The following is a 19931-nucleotide window of genomic DNA, read 5'->3' as shown; positions in this document are numbered from 1 at the left end:
TAACAGCCTCTGATGTTAGAGCACCGCTGTTGCACATGAAGTGTCTGTAGTTTCAGGTCAGCAAATTATTTATGTCGGACTCTTAACCTGTCTGTTTTTTTATAATGCTATTGGCTTTTTAACATTTAGCATATATTGAGTATGCAATTATAATATCCCATCACATTCGAAATAAAAACTTAAACTTTATCCTGCATCTAAACTTGTTCTATTTAGTGAATTTAATTATTTTAAAATGGAGGGCATATAGATTTATGACTTATTTATTACTCTCTGCAAATAATACTAATGCACTCATTCTCACACACACCGGTTTGCAAAAGGGGTGTCTGAACTAGTTGTTAGATGAGAAATAAAGCATCCTCAGTCTGAATACCACACTAAATATATATTTAATGCACACTGTACACTTCTGGTAAAATGTGCCAACATATCACACACATACCATCACATCATGAATCTGATTCCTATGGGAAATGCAGTAAATCCTGAGAATGTATAAAAAGGCAAAAAATACCAATAAAACAATTTATTCCATCACAAGATAACTCCACATACATTTACAGAAATAATTAAGTTATTCTGATGGATGTGTTCACTCAATGATATTAGGCATGTGTGACACAAATCAGACATGCAAAGACTTAGTTCTTACTTAAATTTCTACTGAACTGGTTGTTTATTTCTGTCTCTCTTCGGCTCTAATATTCAGGCTCATCATCACCATGGAAACAGGGAAAACCCCACACGTTGCCAAGGGGACCAGAGTGAATTTTTTTTTTCTGACAAAGTATGAGAGAGCTTTTCTGCAGTGCTGTTCTGAGTGTTAACGTGGGTTTGTGTGTGTGTGTTTTCCCAGTGGTCCCATTTGATTGGGAAAGCTCTGATTTAGCTGAGCCTGCAATATCTGTTCAAGTCTTTGCCTTGTTCACTTGGCCATTTCTTCCGCTACAGCCTTCCCCATTTTATCCTTCAGGTATGCCGATTTCTGCCAGTCTGTCTTCAGCTCCAGCCACTCGTAATATGGCACCTCAAAGAGGACAAAAGAAAAGTATTTGAAAAAATTCATTTAAAGTGCTAATGAGCAAATGACTCTTTAGTACCGGTGCTCTGTTTGCTTGTGTGCTTTGTTGTAAAACTCACTTTATGGTAAGATATTTGTGAGATATCACAAAATAATGCCGGATTTCAATCTCATTTAGATATTGTTTCCCTGTTAACATAGTCAGATACACTGCAAACCTGAGAGGCAAGTGATGCAACTATTGGCTAAGGAGGTTGTCCTAGATGAGCGTGAGAGCTTGGATTGGCCTAGATGAGGTAGAGCTGCGGCTGGAACTCTATTTATACCACAGACTGCAGCAGGACCCACCTGACTCGCAGCTCTACCATGTGTTTGGTCTATTTGTTTGCAGAACCATAGCTTTTCAGATACAGTACCACTGCTTCCCTGCCTCTATCCAATTAGTATCAAAGCAATCATGACAAACCAGCAAACATATTGCTTTTGGTTTAAGTGTAATGGGTGCACTAAAATCCAGTTAGTTTACTCTTTACAAAGAAAATTAATTCAGCACTGTCAAAATAAGTATATTAACTAGAACATCTTCACAAATACTGCTACAAAGATGGGCTATCCCTTCTCCTACCGCTCCCTACCTCCACTGTGATGAAGCCAGCCAGTTGGAGATGTCGCCTCATCATAGTAAATCGTCCCAGAAGGTCTTTACTCTTTGAGCCAAAGTTTGGAAATTCCCAAGCCAGGAAAGCAAGTCTAAAACAATGGAGGGGAGATGTAACATTTAAAGGGAGAAAACTCAACTTAAATCTAAAATAAACTACTCAAGCCCAAGCGATTACATGACTCACCGTTGTGCCCCTGTAGGTAAAGCCTGGTCACCGCCTCCACTAGGTAGATGAGGGGCTTTCAACATTGACATGTCAACTGGTTTGTTGTCACAATCCACTACCAGCTCACCATCTGATTATAAAAAAGCAGATGAGCCGTTAAAAACTGTGTTAAATATTAATTCAGAGCCAACATCCAAAAGGAACTTGTACTTAAGTGTGTGAGTCCATTTACTATATAGGCAACTAACCAATAGTCCATCCATATACAGTGTCAACGCCAGTGCGGAGGACCTCGGTCCTCTCACCAAACAAACTCTGTAACGCTTTTCTTAGACTGCTCTTCAGCGGGGAGAGGGGGGAGGTGCTGACTGGGACTGACATAAGAGTCAGGGAGAATGGAGGATCTGTGGAACCTGGATGCTCCAAGTGAAGAGTAGCAGCAATGTGCAGGAACTTTAGCTGATAGTTTTCCATTTTACCTGGACTGATCTCTGAAGATGCAAAAAAGACAACAGACAGAGATAATAAGTGCAGTCAACCTCTTAAAACCGCTTAAAAATGTTTTATAATAAATGGCATGCTTCATATTTGGGAAAAATAGGATTAATATTGAGGCAGAAGTCTATTAGCACTACACTGCCATCTACTGAGGCATAATAGTATTTTGGCAGTCGATACTGAGAGATAAGGATGCTTAAAACCTTTCATAAACAAGTCATACTGTAGGTTCCAAGCAAATGTACTCTTTGACACAACACGGAGATTTAAATCCAAAACTAAATTATTGATAGACGAAACAAAGCTGATATTAACTTTAATATCATTCTGGGTCTTAAAATTAAACTAAGACTAACTAAAACTGAGAGATATGTTTCTGAATTGCAAATATATAGTTGCACAGGAAAATGGGTGTAGGGTTGGGAGGGTTGGTATACGACTGCATATTTACTGCATATTTGTCGTAAACAGAAAGTAGCATAATTAGGACAAACGGCCACAGCAACCTGTCTTACCTGACAGTTTGGTAATATGATTTGGTTGTGTTAGAGGGATGAGGTAGTTAGGCTTGGCCTGCTGTAGCACGCAAAGAGCCCAAACCACATCTGTCTTTAGGATGGGATCCAGGCCTGAGAGTGAGTCCTCCAGCACAGTGTGAACCTTAAAATAAATTGAAACACACAGAGAATCTACTAAAGGGTAGCAAGTAAAAATAACCATGTAAACCCAAAACAATGCATTTAATTACATTAGTACCTTACTAAAGAACTCTTCTCCATTACTAGGTAGAAAGCCCAGTCTGGCAAAAGTCATGAGCAGATTACAGACCTGAAGAATACTGTACTTCTGACTGTTTGCTGTGTAGTGCTGGTATAAAATGTACAAAGACACAGTTAAACAGTCAGTCAAAACATTATTACTAATTCATTTAAGATTAAAGATCATGCAGTTTGAACATATAGTTTTAAGCGTTTAACTGACCTCAGCAAAGGCCTCAAAGAGGCGAATGTGGAGCCATTTGAGGAACCCCAGGGATTTGGCACAACGTATGATGTCAACAGAGTTGAGCTCAGGGACTCTGGGTAACAACTCTGATGCCATTCGCTGAAAAACTTGAGAATGATGGAAACTCAATTTCCCTATGGACAAAGATGACAGTTAAGAGTGCAACATTTAGAATTGTTGCTGAGCAGAAAGCTTTAACAAAATGTTAAAGCCGGGATGATAGATAATTTAAGGGTTCTTACCATAAGCAAAAGCCATGTCGAGTATCAGTGAAGTAGTAAACTCTGACGACGGTTTTTGGAAAAGGTGGTAGGAGAGAGCTCTAAGCAGTGGGACACATCTGCGGCTCTGAGCAGCCAAAGATACACAGACTTTCCGGATCTCTTCTGTTGTAAACCCCTCTGCAAGCTCTAAAGCCTGCAACACACACAGCGGTTAGTATTATGGTATCTAATACAGTTCTCATAGGTTTAACGTAGATCTATGCTCCAGAGCAACCTCTTCATAGGTAGTTTTTTATTTATTTACAATTCAACCTTCTCCTATGTTGCAGCAGTCTGCCTGCAAACATAATGATTTAGATTTATACTACACATGCAGTCAGTAATATTATATTTTCTCCTGTCACCGGTCCAATGGCATTGCATTAAAATAACTTCTGTAGAGAAACAGTCTCAAGCCTGTGAGGAATCAATTCACCACGTTCTAATGGAAACAGTAACTCTGAGATTAATATGCTCAGCTAGAACATTAACTGTGTTAAATGGTCACGTGTTTACAAAGATACCTTGTCCTCTAATCTGTCCATCAAGGTAGGTGGCATGTGATGTCCTTTGGATATCAGTGCACTGACAGTTTTAGTATCAGTAATTTCGGTCCAGCGCAGTGCCAGTTGTTTTAATGCAGCGTTTACTATTGCTGCATCCTGTGGTCCTTTCCTGCCTGCTCCCCAGTCTACCAAGTAGCCCAGTTGCTTGTAGGTTAGCCTGCGAATTCTCCACAAGACCTCTGTCTGGACAGACCCCAGTACTGGGTCAGTTGAGAGCACACCCATAATCCAGAGAGCTCGCAGGACCGACACTAGATTGCTGTTCCACACAGAAGACACCTGAAAGGAAAAAATACATTAGTGAGTCATTAATCCTAAGAAGCAAACATGAGGACTTGAATGTCGGTCAACATACTGTATATTATCATAGTGCATCTGGGTTCTTAACCTGCTGAGATACGGTGTCCATCATATCCTGTAGCCTTGAATCCATTAGTAGTTCTGTTGGTTGCTCTTTAAATCTGCCCTTTGTCTTCAGCACCAAGAGAGTCCACTTCATTAGTGCATTTGCAGCTTGATTAGCATTTCCTTCATGCTCTACCCAGGCTAGCAGGATGTCCTCTGGTGCTTCTGCCTTTTCCACCAACTCGTCCAGCTGGGTGAGTGTAGGAATGAACGTATAGTTGTCTTCCTTAGCCACTGTACTTCCTTCGCACATTAACCTGTCTGTCACCCATGGCCATCCCTGAGCCCTCTGCACCTCTGCATGCACAGCCACGGATGGAGACGGGCGAGCAGCAGCAGTTGAAGCCTGAAAGGAGGCCCTGCAGAGAGTGCGGGCATATCTTTGCAAGAACCGGCTGGCCATTCGGTCTGAGAAACAAGATAGGGGCCGGAAGAGGTAGAGGAGAGAAAAAGTTTCTCACAACGTAGCAGCCACTGTCACCATCTCTTATCAGACCTAAGGGGACAGTGGACAGTTCTGCAATGGTTAAAAAGAAAGGTTGACTGGTCACAGAAATGTGAGCTGAACCTTTTTTTTCCTCAAAACAAATATACAATATCAAATATTAATCTTTGTGGCCATCATGTTAGTTTTTTAACTATATTTCATTAGCACTTTTAAAGGATGTAAGTTAACATTGGAGCTCCTGTGTAATTTTACCTATGCGGGCATAGTAAAACATAATGTAGATTCTAATATAGATACACAATAGCAACAACAATCATAATTGAGATATATATCTGATGTCCTAACTTTGAACCGACACTTTTCTGAAGGTACTGTAAAGGTAATGCTGCCGAAACAGCCACGGAGGGTTTCTTCTGTCATGTAATGTTACATTCTGACCTTGTCGCGAAAAGGAAATTTCACAATGAAAAGCTCCCAATTATTGTTGTTGATGAGACAGAACCTTATTTGCAATATGAGATACAAACAAGACTCACAGCATCACCGACCGTCATTTTTACAAATAAACGTACCAATAGCTAACGATAAGTTTGTTGAAAGTTGCTCGCACGTAACGCTGGGAATCAGTGGTAGTCGCAGGAAGATGACGTGACGGCACCGCAGTACGTCATCCGTGGACGCAGTTGTCATTCGATAAACCTTCCACTCTTTCAAAAATACAGTTATAATGAATAGCTAATATAAATAAATAATATATAAAAAATATATAATGATTTATACTTTCTATAATATATATTCTATATTATATTATATTAGTTAGATAACTGCTGGATATTATGTACTCATTGTATGAGGTTGTTTATTATTACAACCTACCTTACAGATGTTGTTTAAATGTTTTAATAGTTATCAGCAGTGACTCAGTTGCAAAGTTTGGGGACAAATTTGCAACATTTTTTGCAAACTTAATCCATGTCCACCCTATTAAATGTTGAAATTTTTAAACAGCAGCACCACAAATAAAAAAAAATAACACTAATGTTTAGTGTTTATGTATGTTTAGATATGTCAATCTCTCAATTTGTGATTCTGTCTCATACTCTTTTCTTTGATCATCAACCCTTCTATTCTCACCTTCCTCACTTCCCTCCACAGTAATGTGTTATAACAGCTGATAAAATCAGGCTGATAACATTACTTTGATTACACAGCCACTGTCACTCCACATTGAATAGTACATTATAATATTGACTCTTTTATACACAACTTATCTTACCTGGCTGCTATTTGTGTAGTATGCAACATGTTCGGGGCAGGAACGGTTAAGAGACAGGGTGACCTTAGCTCCATTTTACTCATTACTATTCTACATACAAACTAGGTTCAAGATTTGTCCCAATGTTGTATGCTTTGCATTAAATTTTGCTATTTAATTTTTAAGTTCCACATGTGTAATTGAGTGAGAATATTTATTTATGGGTAATATTGTCACTAACATGGGTTATTTGAGTAATCGGTAGCCCTTTTTTTGACATCTACTATAGCGTAATGATCGTTTGTCAGAGGTATCATATGGAAAGTCTGCAGACGCATGTCTGAATGCTCAGTAGTGTACCTTAGCACAAACAACTGCTGAGACTGAATGCTACTGAATCACCGTAACAAAATGAATTAATTCATTCATTATCTTCCTCATATCCCGAGTAAGGTCGCAGTGGCATCAGGTTTACCAGGACATCCTTGTCCTTGGGAACAATTTCCAAGTCTTCTGGCGGGATTCTGAGGTGTTCCCAGGCCAGGTGGGATATATAATTCTTCCAATCTGTTCTGGGCCTGCAACGGGGTCTCCTACCAGTTGGGCAGTTTTAATAAGAATTCGGTACAATGTTTGCATTACTGCTGAAGCTGCACCAATCTGCCTGTCTATCTCACAATCCATTTTACCCTCACTCATGAACAAGACCCCAAGAAACTCCTCCACTTGGTGTAGTGACTAATTGTACAAGAACCAGATGGCTTGTAACCATGACCCCAGCTCCCATTACTCCCTCAAAACCACCTACAAAATGCCCAAAGGAACACACTCATAAGCCTTCTCCAAGTCCACAAAACACATGTAGCCTGGGCATACTCCCATGACCCCTCCAGTAGTCTTGGAAGGGTATAGATTTCCACCAGTGGATGGGTTCAGGTCAGGAGCCAATCCAATGGTTTTCCAGAACTACCCTGAGGCCAACCGTAATTCCCCCTCCATAGCTTCTCCGAACCGTTTTTGCGTTTGCAATTATCCAAGCCGCAGCATCATGCTTCACATAATATTATGCTCAAAAGTCCTCTTTCTTCAGCCTGACGGCCTCCTCTACCGCTGGTGTACACCAGCAAGTCCTAGGGGTGCCGCCATGACAGGCATCAACTACCTTCTGGCCACAACTCAGAGTGGCCGCTTACACAATGAAGGCTTTAAACATGGTCCATTCCGTTTCCATGTACCCAGTCTCCCCTGAAGGCAGGAGAAATTCTTCCAGAGACGGGAGTTAAAGATTCAATGGATAAGGGCATCCAATAGGCATTCCCAGCACATCCTCACTACAAGTTAGGGTTTACCAGGTTCATCCGGCATCCTCCTCCGCCACCGTATTTAACTCACCACCAGGTGGGGATCAGTTGATAACTCTGCTCCTCTCTTCACTAGAATGTCCAAGACATACGGCCACAAATTTGATAATATGACCACAACGCATCTGCCAAATGACTAGACACATGTACACAAACTAACAAAGTTTGTTGTGTTAAACTTAAAGGTTCTCAGGGATGTTTGCAAATGAAAAGTTATTCAGTAGAAGAATCAGACGATTGTGAAAACAGTTAAATAAATTCTTATTTAGCCATTAAGGGTTTATAAATATTTAAATTGGAGGTTGTAACCATAAGATCAAAATCATACTGTATCCTCTTTGCTTTAAAATATTTCTAGACTGCCTTTTTGTACTTACACTAAATCATTCACATTTGTTTTTGTCTACACAACCATTCTCAGCCATTTGCACATTATCAAGACTTTCCAAAATCATAAAAAAAACATTGAGCTGTGTTGTGGAAACACAATCTGGGTATCACAGCTAGACTACGTGACATGAGGTGAACATAAATCAGAGGAGCAGCTGTGTGGTGTAGATGGTGCAGTCAGAGGAGGGGTATAGGCTCGAACTGAAAAAGCATGCTGTTGTAAGGGTAAACTTCACAGGACATATTGACACTTTTTACATACTCCTGTGGTTGTACTGTTGTAGCATTGCTGATGGGCTGGATTGGCAGCTGATGTGGCAAGTGATTAAATGCAGTTGCAGGCAGCATTTTTGGTGAAAATTAAAAGCAGTGCAATGTCAGGCAGAATGACATTGGTCTGTTTTAACCTTCACTGCCCCTTACTCCAATCACTTTATCAGGAAAAGAAACTTGCTGAGCTGAGATAAGAGATACCAGAGAAACACTAACCTACGCACATATTATCATAGGAATGTATTTCTATGTGTGTGACCTGGTTGACATTGTTGCTACTTGAAGTACCATTTTACGCAGGCTGTTGTATAAAAGTGCACGTTTAAGATTTGTGTGTTTATGTCCAAACGTATTTTTGCGCATGTGCAAATGAAAAGGGGAGGTAAAGGTATAAAAGTCTTTTCCTAAAAAATTGTCCTGTTTCTGACCATTGTGTGAGTGGGTGTGTGTGTGTGGAAAAGCGAGAGAGGGTGTATGCCTGGGATTGCATCATAAATCACAGTCAAAATTTCGGCAGCAAAGAGGGACCGAGTGGTCTGGACCTCCATCGATTTAGGAGAGCAGTCCCCTATCACACCAGCAACCATGAGTAAAACGGTAAGAGATCCAGCAGAAATGCTGATGTTTATCATTGTTTGTGGGAGAAAGTAGATTTTTATTAATGTAAAATCAGATAAAGAGCACTGACTGAATGTAAGTATACAAATATTAAAATATTAGATAATAAAATAAATAAAATAATAATTATAATAAGTGTTAAGATAAGTTTATGATAAACCAAATGTTTGTTTTTTTTAAGAAAATGTAATGAAGTGTCTAAATGGTGACATATTCATGTGTAATAAACTAAGTGAACAGCACTGTAAAAAATGTCACCTTAAAACAAGGGTAAAACATTGGCAGCAGACATGCCAGTATTTTCGATTTATTTTAACAGTATATTATTATATGTTGAATTACAGTAAATAACTGTAGGTTAACCATTATTTCACAGTATATACCATTATGTTACTGTTTGGTTATGATAATGCAATACAACAAGAGAAAACACTTACTGTGAAATACTGCTGTAGTTTATTACAAATCCTCAATCCTTTGTACAGCTGACTTTGTGTTACAAAACTAATTGGCCCTGCATTACCATACATAGAAGAATCTGTCTCCAATAAAATCTTCAATCTAATGTTAGGCTTTACTAAACTCATAAGCTTAACCAGAGAAGCAGAAATAAAAGAACAACAGTGTGACAGAACAGCTTCAGCCTGGGAACAAACTTTTTGCACATGTTCAGTAAATGCAAACTCTTAAGTCCAAGGAAGAAATAGAGTTCAGTAACAAAGGACTGGCTGGTATCCTCAGTCACTCAGCAGGACTGCTTCTAAGATAAAACAAACAACAACAAAAAAAAAAACAGTCACATCTTGTCCCTCACAAAATAAGTATCATGAGCAGTTGATAAATAATATGTTGCCATCAAAATTGGAAACATTAGTTCACAGTTATCACAATTAGATGTTGATGGATAGTAAGCTGGCTTGTAAAGGGATAATGGCCTGAGTTTTACAGCTTGACAGAAAGTACAGTTTTATTATGTCTAATTACAGTGGTTTGCTGCTGTTGCAATTAAATAACTAACAGCAGCACTTTAATTAAACATCATAAAACAGTTTTAATTATAATAACAATAATAATAAGAAAAGAGTCAAAATAAGTTTATTACAAACCAAATGTTTTTTTTTTATAAAAATGTAATGAACTGTTGAAATGGTGACATGCATTTTTTTCATATCTTAGGGATGAATATTTGACAGTATTTTAAACTTATTTTTAAAAGCATATCGCAAATATTGAAAAACATACATTTCATTTTCAACATCAGCAATATCAAGCATTCTGGAAAGATGGACAGATTTTCTGCATGAAGATATGCATGAATTGTTTCTCTTATTTTCCCCTGTGTTTAGGATGCTTATGACATGTTTGAAATGGATGGAGACATGGACAAGAAGAAGAAGAAAAAGATGAAGAAGAAGGAAAAACTGGAAGGCATGAAGAAAGAAATGGATATAGTGAGTAATAATAGCTACCTGAAAAATGTAGAATATGAAAACAGTGAGCAGTGTTACATACTCTGCTACATAAGATACATAATATCTTAATATGTGTCAGGGCTGGTCTTGGTCCAAACTAATGAACTTGGACTTTTATTGCAGAGCTGTTCAGTTATAATGTCTAAGTTACAATGGCCAGCTCTCAAAAAACACCTTTTTCACTCTGATCTGTTCTCTGAATCAATGATGTCCTCTGTCTCCCCCTGCAGGATGACCATGAGATTACAATTGAAGAGCTGGAAATGAGATATAACACCAGTGTTACCAAAGTAAGACATGTCTCCTCCAATGACTCCTTTGTAACGTTTGTTGCTTGTTTTAGGTCATTACTTAAAGGTTTATTTATATTCAGTTTCCTTCGTTTTTCCATTTTCTCTTCATCCATATCCAATACCTAGTTTTTCCTCTCTATGTGGGTACTTAAGGTTCCAAGACAATAATGTTTTCCACCAATTTTTGTTTCCAAACCATTCTCACTTATTTTCTGTTCTCTGTCCACAGGGCTTGACGACCACCTTTGCCCAGCAGATTTTGGAGCGAGATGGCCCAAATGAATTGAAGCCTCCTAAAGGAACCCCAGAGTATGTAAAGTTTGCCAGGCAGCTGGCTGGAGGGCTGCAGTGTCTAATGTGGGTTGCAGCTGTCATCTGCTTCATTGCTTTTGGAATTGAACTTGGGAGAGGAAACCTCACCAGTTTTGATGATGTGAGTTATACTGTTTTTTCCATTTATGTTTTTTCCCTTGAGTTCATAGGATGAAAAAAGTGACTTATATGAAATGCTTTGAGTTGGTGGGTTAAGAGAGAAGAGTAAAACAAATAAGGAGAGGGAGGATGAGGATTGCTAGTTACTATTTTTTGTGGTGAAATGTTCTTTGTCACTCCAGCTATACTTGGCCATCACCCTAATTGCTGTCGTGGTGGTAACTGGTTGCTTTGGTTATTACCAAGAATTCAAGAGTACCAACATCATTGCTAGCTTCAAGAATCTGGTTCCACAGGTAAGTTGAGAAATCAAAACAAAAATGTTTGTTAACTTCCCACAATATGAGGAAATGCAGTTTGTGAAGGGCAAACTATATGTCCTCATATTGTGGGAATGTAATCAACATTTTTGTTTTCATTTTATTTACATTTTTCTCTTCTGCTATTTTTTAATGTCTGTCACTTCTGTCTCTTTGTGTCTTTCTTGCATCAACCTTTGTTAATCTTACTCTTAATACACAAAAATAGCAAGCCATGGTGATCCGTGATGGCCAGAAAAACCAGATCAATGCCTACCAATTGGTGGTGGGGGATCTGGTAGAGATCAAAGGAGGAGACAGAGTCCCTGCTGATATTCGCATCATCACTTCTCAGGGATGCAAGGTAGTTCACATAGATACACTGCATTCTGTATTAATCCATACATATGATCAGTTAGATAACAATGTCCTGAGCCTACATCTGACTGAAGTCCAAGCAAGAGAGGACAAGGCTGGTGCTAAGATTGAAGTCCAGGGATCATCTTTTACAAGATACTGGGATTCAAACCTCTAGCATGCCATTTCCAGATTATAACATCAAAAGATGGTAGACTTCTATGGAGGAGCAAGGCTTGGATGGGGAGAGAAAGGCAAGGTGTGGTTGGCAGGAAAAAGAAGATTGGCCACAGAGACTTTTATTTGCTTCGTGACTCACTTGTAAGCCGCTTTGGATAAAAGTGTCTGCCAAAGGACTAAATGGAATAAGGCTGCAATACGTTTAGAAGCGACAGTTCATCTAGGTTGTACTATCAGGTGGACCTGGCTTTAGGCAGTGTGGCAGACAAAGGTAGACTTACCCCAGCTGAAGATTGTCTGTCACTCTACAAGATGGTTACTCAGAGAAATAGGAATGCAAGGAGCCAATGTAAAGTCAAGCACGCATTGACCTGTCAGAGGAGGCTAAATAAAGGAGCTTCTGGCTCTGGTTGAGAAGCAATGACAAGCACTGTGAGTTGTGTGAACTATGGCGGCCCCTGGCTTTTGACTCTGCAGGTGGCCAGTTGGCAGTGGTGGATGTGACTTAATGGAAGCAGGAATCAATATTCTATATTTGTATTTAGAAAATGTAGTGTTTGATTAAAAAAATTAAATATGTCATCATAAATAACGTTGACATTTAAAATGCTCAATCCGCTACACGCGCTCTCCCCTCTTACCATATTTTATCATGTGAATAACAAACCATTCATGTGGATTTTTTTATTCCAGGTTGACAACTCATCCTTGACAGGGGAGTCTGAACCGCAAACCAGAAGTCCTGAATGTACTCATGAGAATCCACTGGAGACTAGAAACATTGCTTTTTTCTCTACCACCTGTCTGGAAGGTACATTACTGTACACACCAGATAGAATGCATTCATGTACACAGGCAGACCCAGTGTAAATTACTCTCTTTTGTCACTGGTGAGCATACATACACAAGATGGCTGAACATAACAATAAACTCTCCCCTCCCCTCCTCTTCTCCCCAGGTGTAGCCACTGGTGTCATCATTAACACAGGTGATAGTACCATCATTGGTCGGATTGCCAGTTTGGCAAGTGGCGTAGGCAACGAGAAGACACCTATTGCCATAGAAATTGAGCATTTTGTGGACATCATTGCTGGTCTGGCAATCTTTTTTGGCTTTACCTTCTTTGTGGTTGCTATGTTTATTGGCTACGCCTTTCTGGAAGCCATGATCTTTTTCATGGCTATCGTGGTGGCTTATGTGCCAGAGGGACTCCTTGCCACAGTTACTGTAAGTAATTGGAGCAAATGTAAATCTATAATAATGTGTGTAGACTGTTGTTTCTTGGTGTCTTAGCAGGTTTTCCCACTCTGTAACTATCTTCTCCATAAAACATAATAAAATGTGACATTAAATGTACATGTTGCATGCATCTTTGTTAGGTATGCTTATCTCTGACTGCTAAACGACTTGCCAGGAAGAACTGTGTTGTGAAGAACCTGGAGGCAGTGGAGACATTGGGTGAGTGCCTAAATACCAGACACATGTGGTCCAGTGAAACAGTTTTGTTGCATTCAGGCAGTGTGTCTGTTGAAACTGAAAGGGATCATTCTGATCAGGCCAATTAAAGTTGCAATGTGGACAAATATTTGGGGATTTTAGATTAAAATTTAACCCATTTATCGGCTTTGCCATGCAAACAAGCACTTGGATCACATCTTCCCACATCACATGCAGCAGAATGGCAAAGTTTTACAGATTATAAAAATAGATCATTTAAAGATTCAAGATGTTTCTGTCTCTGTTAAGCTAATTCACTTAACATGTATGTATCGTCTATTTATTTAACTTTTTAAACCATGTGTTTAGGTTCCACTTCAGTGATTTGTTCTGATAAGACTGGCACATTGACACAGAACAGGATGACTGTAGCTCATCTGTGGTTTGACAACCAAATCCACGCTGCTGACACCACTGAAGATCAGTCAGGTAAACACATAGAAAGAAGCATTTAAAAAAATATGAATAACTTATAATAAAATAACTTGTAGGCTTCCACTACAGTAAATAAACAAAGTGGATTTGTGTTCATTTGAGCTATCTTTTTTGGGGGGGGGTTTCAGGCCAGAGTTTTGACCAGTCATCAGAGACATGGCGTTCACTGGGGAGAGTGGCTACACTGTGTAACAGAGCTTGTTTCAGACCTGATCAAGAAGGAGTTCCTATTCCTAAGGTAAGTTCAGTGCTTAGGACATATGTAGTAAACATACATGTGCCGTTATGCTGAACTGACTTAATGTTAGATCATTATTAAGTGTATTTTGTAATGTGTGCCTTTCACTCCTAAAGGATCATAAGTGTTTCTTTCATTGTGTCTCACTTTTAACCATTTCACACAGAGGCTTGTAGTTGGAGACGCCTCAGAGACAGCTCTGCTGAAGTTCACTGAGCTAACCATAGGAAACATTATGGATTATCGTAATCGCTTCAAGAAAGTGGTGGAAGTTCCTTTCAACTCCACCAACAAGTTCCAGGTAGTTCCAAGTTCCAGGTTGTTGTGGGCTTTGTATTAAATGTCAGCAATTGCTAAATAGTGAACTAGACAAAGTAGATCTAATTTTATTGAGCTTGTATCACCCACCCCTCTCCTCTTAGCTGTCAATCCATGAACTGGAAGATCCACTGGACCTGCGCTACCTGTTGGTGATGAAGGGAGCACCAGAGCGTATATTAGAACGCTGCTCCACCATTTTGATAAAAGGCCAGGAGCTGCCTCTGGATGAACAGTGGAAAGAAGCTTTCCAGACAGCCTACATGGACCTGGGAGGACTGGGGGAGAGAGTCCTAGGTTAGACAGTTCTTCTTATCACATTCATTTGACATTGATGTGTACACTAAGAGAAAGGTGGACCTGAAAGTTTTAGTAAACATTTTTTTCATTGGTGTTCTTTTTTTTTAACAGTTCTGTTCTACTCTTTCAGGCTTTTGTCATCTCTATCTGAATGAGAAAGAGTTCCCACGTGGTTTTAGATTTGACACTGATGAGATGAATTTCAACACATCAGGACTCTGCTTTGCTGGTCTCATCTCCATGATTGATCCGCCGAGAGCCACTGTGCCTGATGCAGTAATGAAATGTCGGACTGCTGGCATTAGAGTGTGTTCACATTGCCCCCAAAACGCACATTTAACATTTAATTAGTCTGTGTTGATTTCCTCATCATATAGCTTTCTTTATATTGTATCCTAAACCTTAGGTTGTCATGGTGACTGGAGACCATCCAATTACTGCAAGGGCAATAGCAGCTAATGTTGGTATCATCTCAGAAGGCAGTGAAACAGTAGAAGACATTGCCCAGAGGAAGCGCATACCTGTTGAACAAGTCAACAAGAGGTACTGGCCTCACTGTGATGTCTGCGCACTGAACATCACCCATCTCCATTGTTATATTTACTTTGCATTGCCATCAAGACTCACAAGAGATTCACCGGACTGTTGTATCTAGATGAATGCATGCATCTCTATTTATTGCATGTAACCATGTCTATCACTGTATTGTCTGTGTGCAGGGATGCCCGTGCTTGTGTGATCAGTGGTGGTCAGCTGAAGGACATGAGCAGTGATGAGTTAGATGAGGCACTAAGGAGTCATCCTGAGATGGTGTTTGCAAGAACATCCCCCCAGCAGAAACTGATTATTGTGGAGAGTTGCCAACGTCTGGTAAATCGACACAGTCCTTTTATTTTACCCCCCGTGTTTTCTAAACTTCTGGTTAACGAATTAAATCTATTTGACAACTTATCAGCAAAAAAGAAAAAAAGAAAACTTGAGTAGATACTATAAAGCTTATATCTCATTTTAATGTGATCCCCTGGGAAGAATATGGATAAAGAAGCACCATGGGAAGAGATGGGTGCACATATTCTGTATCCAGTGTGAATGATGGCATTTTCAAGCTTGTGAGAGCAATTTGTCATCTTTCTACTCTCTAGGGCTCTATTGTCGCTGTAACAGGTGATGGTGTGAATGACTCTCCAGCTCTAAAAAAGGCTGATATTGGCATCGCCATGGGGATCGCTGGTTCAGATGCAGCAAAAAATGCTGCTGACATGATCCTATTGGATGACAACTTTGCTTCTATTGTCACTGGAGTGGAGCAGGGTGAGGCTTAATAATTATCTTTTAAATAAATGCAGATATTTTAATCTAGTTGGAAATGGATCATTTGTTCACTGACCCCTCTTTAAATGTGTGTTTTTTTTTTTTCTGCAGGTCGTCTTATTTTTGACAACCTGAAGAAGTCTATTGCCTACACACTAACTAAAAACATTCCAGAGCTGACTCCATATCTGATCTACATCACTGTTAGTGTGCCTCTTCCTCTGGGCTGTATCACCATTCTCTTCATCGAACTTGCCACTGACATTGTGAGTAAATATTTTTGAGCAGAGAAGAAAAAATGTATTTATGGTGATTACAGTTTGCAATTTCTTACTATTAGTAGGGAATGATTGTGTATATGATTGCATTTCATCAGGATTTTCCAGTTATCTTGTTCACGTCCATTCTCATGTATAATAGATATGATTTTTTCTGTTTCTCTTCAAGTTCCCCTCTGTGTCACTGGCATATGAGAAAGCAGAGAGTGACATTATGCACCTGAAGCCCAGGAACCCTCGACGTGATCGTCTAGTAAACGAAGCCCTGGCTGTATACTCTTACTTCCAGATAGGTGACTCTGTGTGTGTGTGTGTGTGTGTGTGTGTGTGTCTGTGTGTGTTAAGAAGAAATGAAAAAGGGATCAGTACTGCTGGCTTAAAGTGTGGCACCATCCAGATATCACAGGAGGCAATGGCTCAAATAAAGTGTTGGCTTATGTGTTTATTTTACAAGGCAGGAGACATGTCTAGTAAAGTTTGTTAGTATATGCATATGCAGTATTCATAGAACTGGAGAAACTTTGGGAATGTTTCAAGTACAACCTAATAAAAAAATAAAAATAAAAAAACCTACACAACCTTGGTTGTACTTAGGTTAGGTTTTATTTTTTTATTAGGTTGTACTTGAAACATTCCCAAAGTTTCTCCAGTTCTATGAATACTGCATATGCATATACTAACAAACTTTACTAGACATGTCTCCTGCCTTGTATAATAAACAGATAAGCCAACACTTTATTTGAGCCATTGCCTCCTGTGATATCTGGATGGTGCCACACTTTAAGCCAGCAGTACTGATCCCTTTTTCATTTCTTCTTTCTTTGTATTAGGAGCCATCCAGTCTTTTGCAGGTTTTACAGATTACTTCACAGCCATGGCCCAGGAGGGCTGGTTTCCGCTCTTGTGTGTTGGGCTGCGTTCCCAGTGGGAAGATGTTCATCTTCAAGACTTACAGGACAGCTATGGGCAAGAATGGGTTAGTACATGTTTAAGACCCTGCCACTGGTCCTAATTTTATCTTTGTCTCCTGTGGGTCAATGCAACAATTGAAGGCTAATAGTTTCTCCTTTGTGTCCTCTGCTGTGCTTACAGACCTTTAGTCAGAGGCTGTACCAGGAGTACACATGCTACACTGTCTTTTTTGTCAGTATAGAGATCTGTCAGATTTCAGATGTACTGATCAGGAAAACTCGACGTCTCTCTGTGTTTCAACAAGGTTTCTTCAGGTCAGTAAAGACCCATCGCTAATGTGATTTACTCAATGTGGTGTATTTTAGTAGATAAAGTTGTAACATTGACTTCCTTTGTCCTTTTAATGATTACTTCACCACCCCTAATGCTTATGCTGCATATATGCATTTATCAGCAAAATGAAAAGAACAGAAAAGCTCAGTATTACAATTGTTCATAAAGAAACTTTTTAAAAGGCAGGAGTCAAACAAATTAATCTTCGATGAAGTTACAATTTGAGGTCTCTGTGAGAAATGGTGATTCTTTTATAGTTAAAACTAAAAAAATGAATAAAATGCATTTACTTGGATGCACAGGCATCAGGATTCCACAGTATATAACCTCGACTAATCTCCTTCTGATGGTAACAGGATTTGTGTGCTTGTTTCTTTGTTTATGTTTATTTGCATACAGGAACCGTGTCCTGGTTACAGCCATAGTCTTCCAGCTCTGTCTGGGTAATCTACTTTGTTACTGCCCTGGAATGCCTAATATCTTCAATTTCATGCCCATCAGGTAAAATCACACAGAACCTCAATCACATGGTAGCTCACACCAGATTAAAAGGAAAAAGGTGGTCTGTATGTTGTAAATCTAAGCATTTGTTGTTGTTTTTTTAACGACATTTGAAACAAAAACCAAAAAAGCTTGTAGTCTAATGTTATTTTGTTGTGTTTTGCTCTAGGGTCCAGTGGTGGTTTGTTCCTGTTCCATATGGCATTTTAATCTTTGTCTATGATGAGATCAGGAAATTAGGTGTCAGAAGATATCCAGGAAGTAAGCTAAGATTTTTATCCTTCTAACCATTTCATATTCAATTTTAAAATTCATAATTAAAATCTAAATTGTACATTAATTCAGTATTTATTAGTGTATGATCTCTCATGTCTTAGGTTGGTGGGATCAGGAATTATACTACTAACACCAAAGATCCCTTTTCATCCCTCCATCCATGCATGAAAGCATCACTCAAACCCAATACTGCAGAGCCAGAGGCCTTTACCTGATTCACCAGCATTCATTTATATTATTTTGTCATCCATGTATTTATAGCTAATCCTGTCTTTTAATGTTAACATTATATTAATGCTTAAATGTCTAAATCCTTGAACTGAGTAAAAGAAAGTATAATTTCTTAAAGCCCTCACCTAATTATTCTAACATTTTTGTATTTTCATCTGTCTTTAGCTGAAAGTTGTATCTTTAATCATTTAAGTAAGACAAAGTGATTGATGTAAAACGGGAGGCTGCATCAGTCTGGAGGTGACATAAAGTAAGCAACCTACAGCAGAACTGCACATACTGTAGGCTCATAAACAAAAACAGTACAAGATAATACATAAAAATGGAATTCATGTAAACATGTAATTTATTGATCAACAATAAAACATTAATAAAAATTACAGAAAACTGGATTCTAACATTTGGATTAAACTACACTAAAAACTAGTTTTTTTCAAATAGAACACCCAGAACAGCATTGTGACACAGTGGTTACATTGTTGCCTTAGAGCAAGAAACTCTTGTGTGCCTGTGCAGGTTTCCTCCAGATGCTTCATATTAAAAAAATCTCAAATATCTTTAAGGGCTGCTTTACCATATTGTGTATTACCATATTTCATTTGAGACTGTGGAGGAAAAAAACACAGTTACAATAAAATGGGAAAGAGAAGTAATTTCCTTGTGCCTCTCAATTTTTCATTTTGGCATTTTGTTGGCACAGTCAAATACCCAACTGCCAAATGTTTCTAATCTTCTGTATATATATGGACAAGTCCTTTTGTTTCTCTTTTCTACCCTTTTATCCAAGCAATTTTTCTCTCTGTTCTCTACTCTACTTTCCATATGGCGATCTTGCCATCACGGTATGCAGAGCCACTCAGCACGTAGCGATCTTCAGCAGAGCACAGAGCCTGAATGGTGTCTGAATGAGCCTGCAACTCCTTTGTCACTGTGTGAGCCTCTGAGTCAACCACCAGCACATGACTTCTCAATTGACTGTTGCACTGACCTCCGACATCACTCTGTCTGTGACAGCCTACCCAGATCTGAAGAGAGGTCATCAAGGAAAAGTAGCAGTGGATAAGTGACCATAGTGGAAATAAGAAGATCAGATAAGACTCAGGAACAACAAAAACAGAAAAACAGCACTGGGATCCAGTCTACATAGTTTGACATTCACAGCCTTTTATTATGAATGACAAAGAGCAGCATCACATTCTCAGCTGATGGATTAACTAATACCTGCAGCTCTACAGCATATAATAACTGTGTCTTTAAACACTTTTGTGCCACAAGATGTGCCACTCAGTACAGAAGTACAGAATTTTGCATAAGAACAGACAAGTGTAAACTTAT

General features: G+C 39.1%; 3 protein-coding genes across 15 annotated transcripts in view; 1 reads left to right on the top strand and 2 right to left on the bottom strand.

Moving 5' to 3' along the window:
* Window positions 1-516: 516 nt before the first annotated feature.
* tbrg4 (transforming growth factor beta regulator 4) lies at window positions 517-5715 on the bottom strand. Of its 5 annotated transcripts, none has more exons than XM_067509728.1 (11): window positions 5609-5715; window positions 4572-5084; window positions 4142-4462; window positions 3597-3771; window positions 3331-3488; window positions 3106-3216; window positions 2865-3009; window positions 2100-2342; window positions 1870-1981; window positions 1660-1774; window positions 517-1030 (listed from the first exon to the last, which is right to left on the bottom strand). In XM_067509728.1, the coding sequence occupies exons 2-11, from the start codon at window positions 4989-4991 to the stop codon at window positions 929-931; spliced, it is 1902 nt and encodes a 633-aa protein (XP_067365829.1). In that variant the 5' UTR covers window positions 4992-5084; window positions 5609-5715; the 3' UTR covers window positions 517-928. The 5 variants fall into 5 exon arrangements, with proteins under 5 accessions (XP_067365829.1, XP_067365830.1, XP_067365833.1 ...); XM_067509729.1 differs by having other exon boundaries at window positions 4572-5105; window positions 5609-5693; XM_067509732.1 differs by having other exon boundaries at window positions 4572-4996; window positions 5609-5688.
* A 3126-nt stretch (window positions 5716-8841) lies between these two features.
* LOC137130246 (potassium-transporting ATPase alpha chain 1) lies at window positions 8842-18975 on the top strand. Its single transcript, XM_067510104.1, has 24 exons — window positions 8842-8912; window positions 10280-10384; window positions 10636-10695; window positions 10928-11131; window positions 11313-11426; window positions 11659-11793; window positions 12660-12777; window positions 12925-13193; window positions 13346-13424; window positions 13773-13892; window positions 14027-14136; window positions 14303-14437; window positions 14559-14751; window positions 14885-15060; window positions 15161-15297; window positions 15474-15624; window positions 15897-16065; window positions 16177-16331; window positions 16513-16636; window positions 17174-17319; window positions 17436-17569; window positions 17988-18089; window positions 18259-18350; window positions 18467-18975. The coding sequence occupies exons 1-24, from the start codon at window positions 8901-8903 to the stop codon at window positions 18493-18495; spliced, it is 3069 nt and encodes a 1022-aa protein (XP_067366205.1). The 5' UTR covers window positions 8842-8900; the 3' UTR covers window positions 18496-18975.
* LOC137130245 (DENN domain-containing protein 3-like) overlaps window positions 18925-19931 on the bottom strand; it is a 15846-nt gene continuing 14839 nt past the window's right edge. For all 9 annotated transcript variants that reach the window (XM_067510094.1, XM_067510095.1, XM_067510099.1 and 6 more), the window contains one exon: window positions 18925-19621. In XM_067510094.1, the coding sequence (XP_067366195.1) occupies window positions 19403-19621 (219 nt within the window). In that variant the 3' untranslated portion in view covers window positions 18925-19402. The remainder of the gene's footprint in view (window positions 19622-19931) is intronic.

Source organism: Channa argus, chromosome 7 (genome assembly GCF_033026475.1).
Source record: "Channa argus isolate prfri chromosome 7, Channa argus male v1.0, whole genome shotgun sequence".
NCBI lineage: Eukaryota > Metazoa > Chordata > Actinopteri > Anabantiformes > Channidae > Channa > Channa argus.
This window is presented reverse-complemented; position numbering and strand designations above follow the sequence as displayed.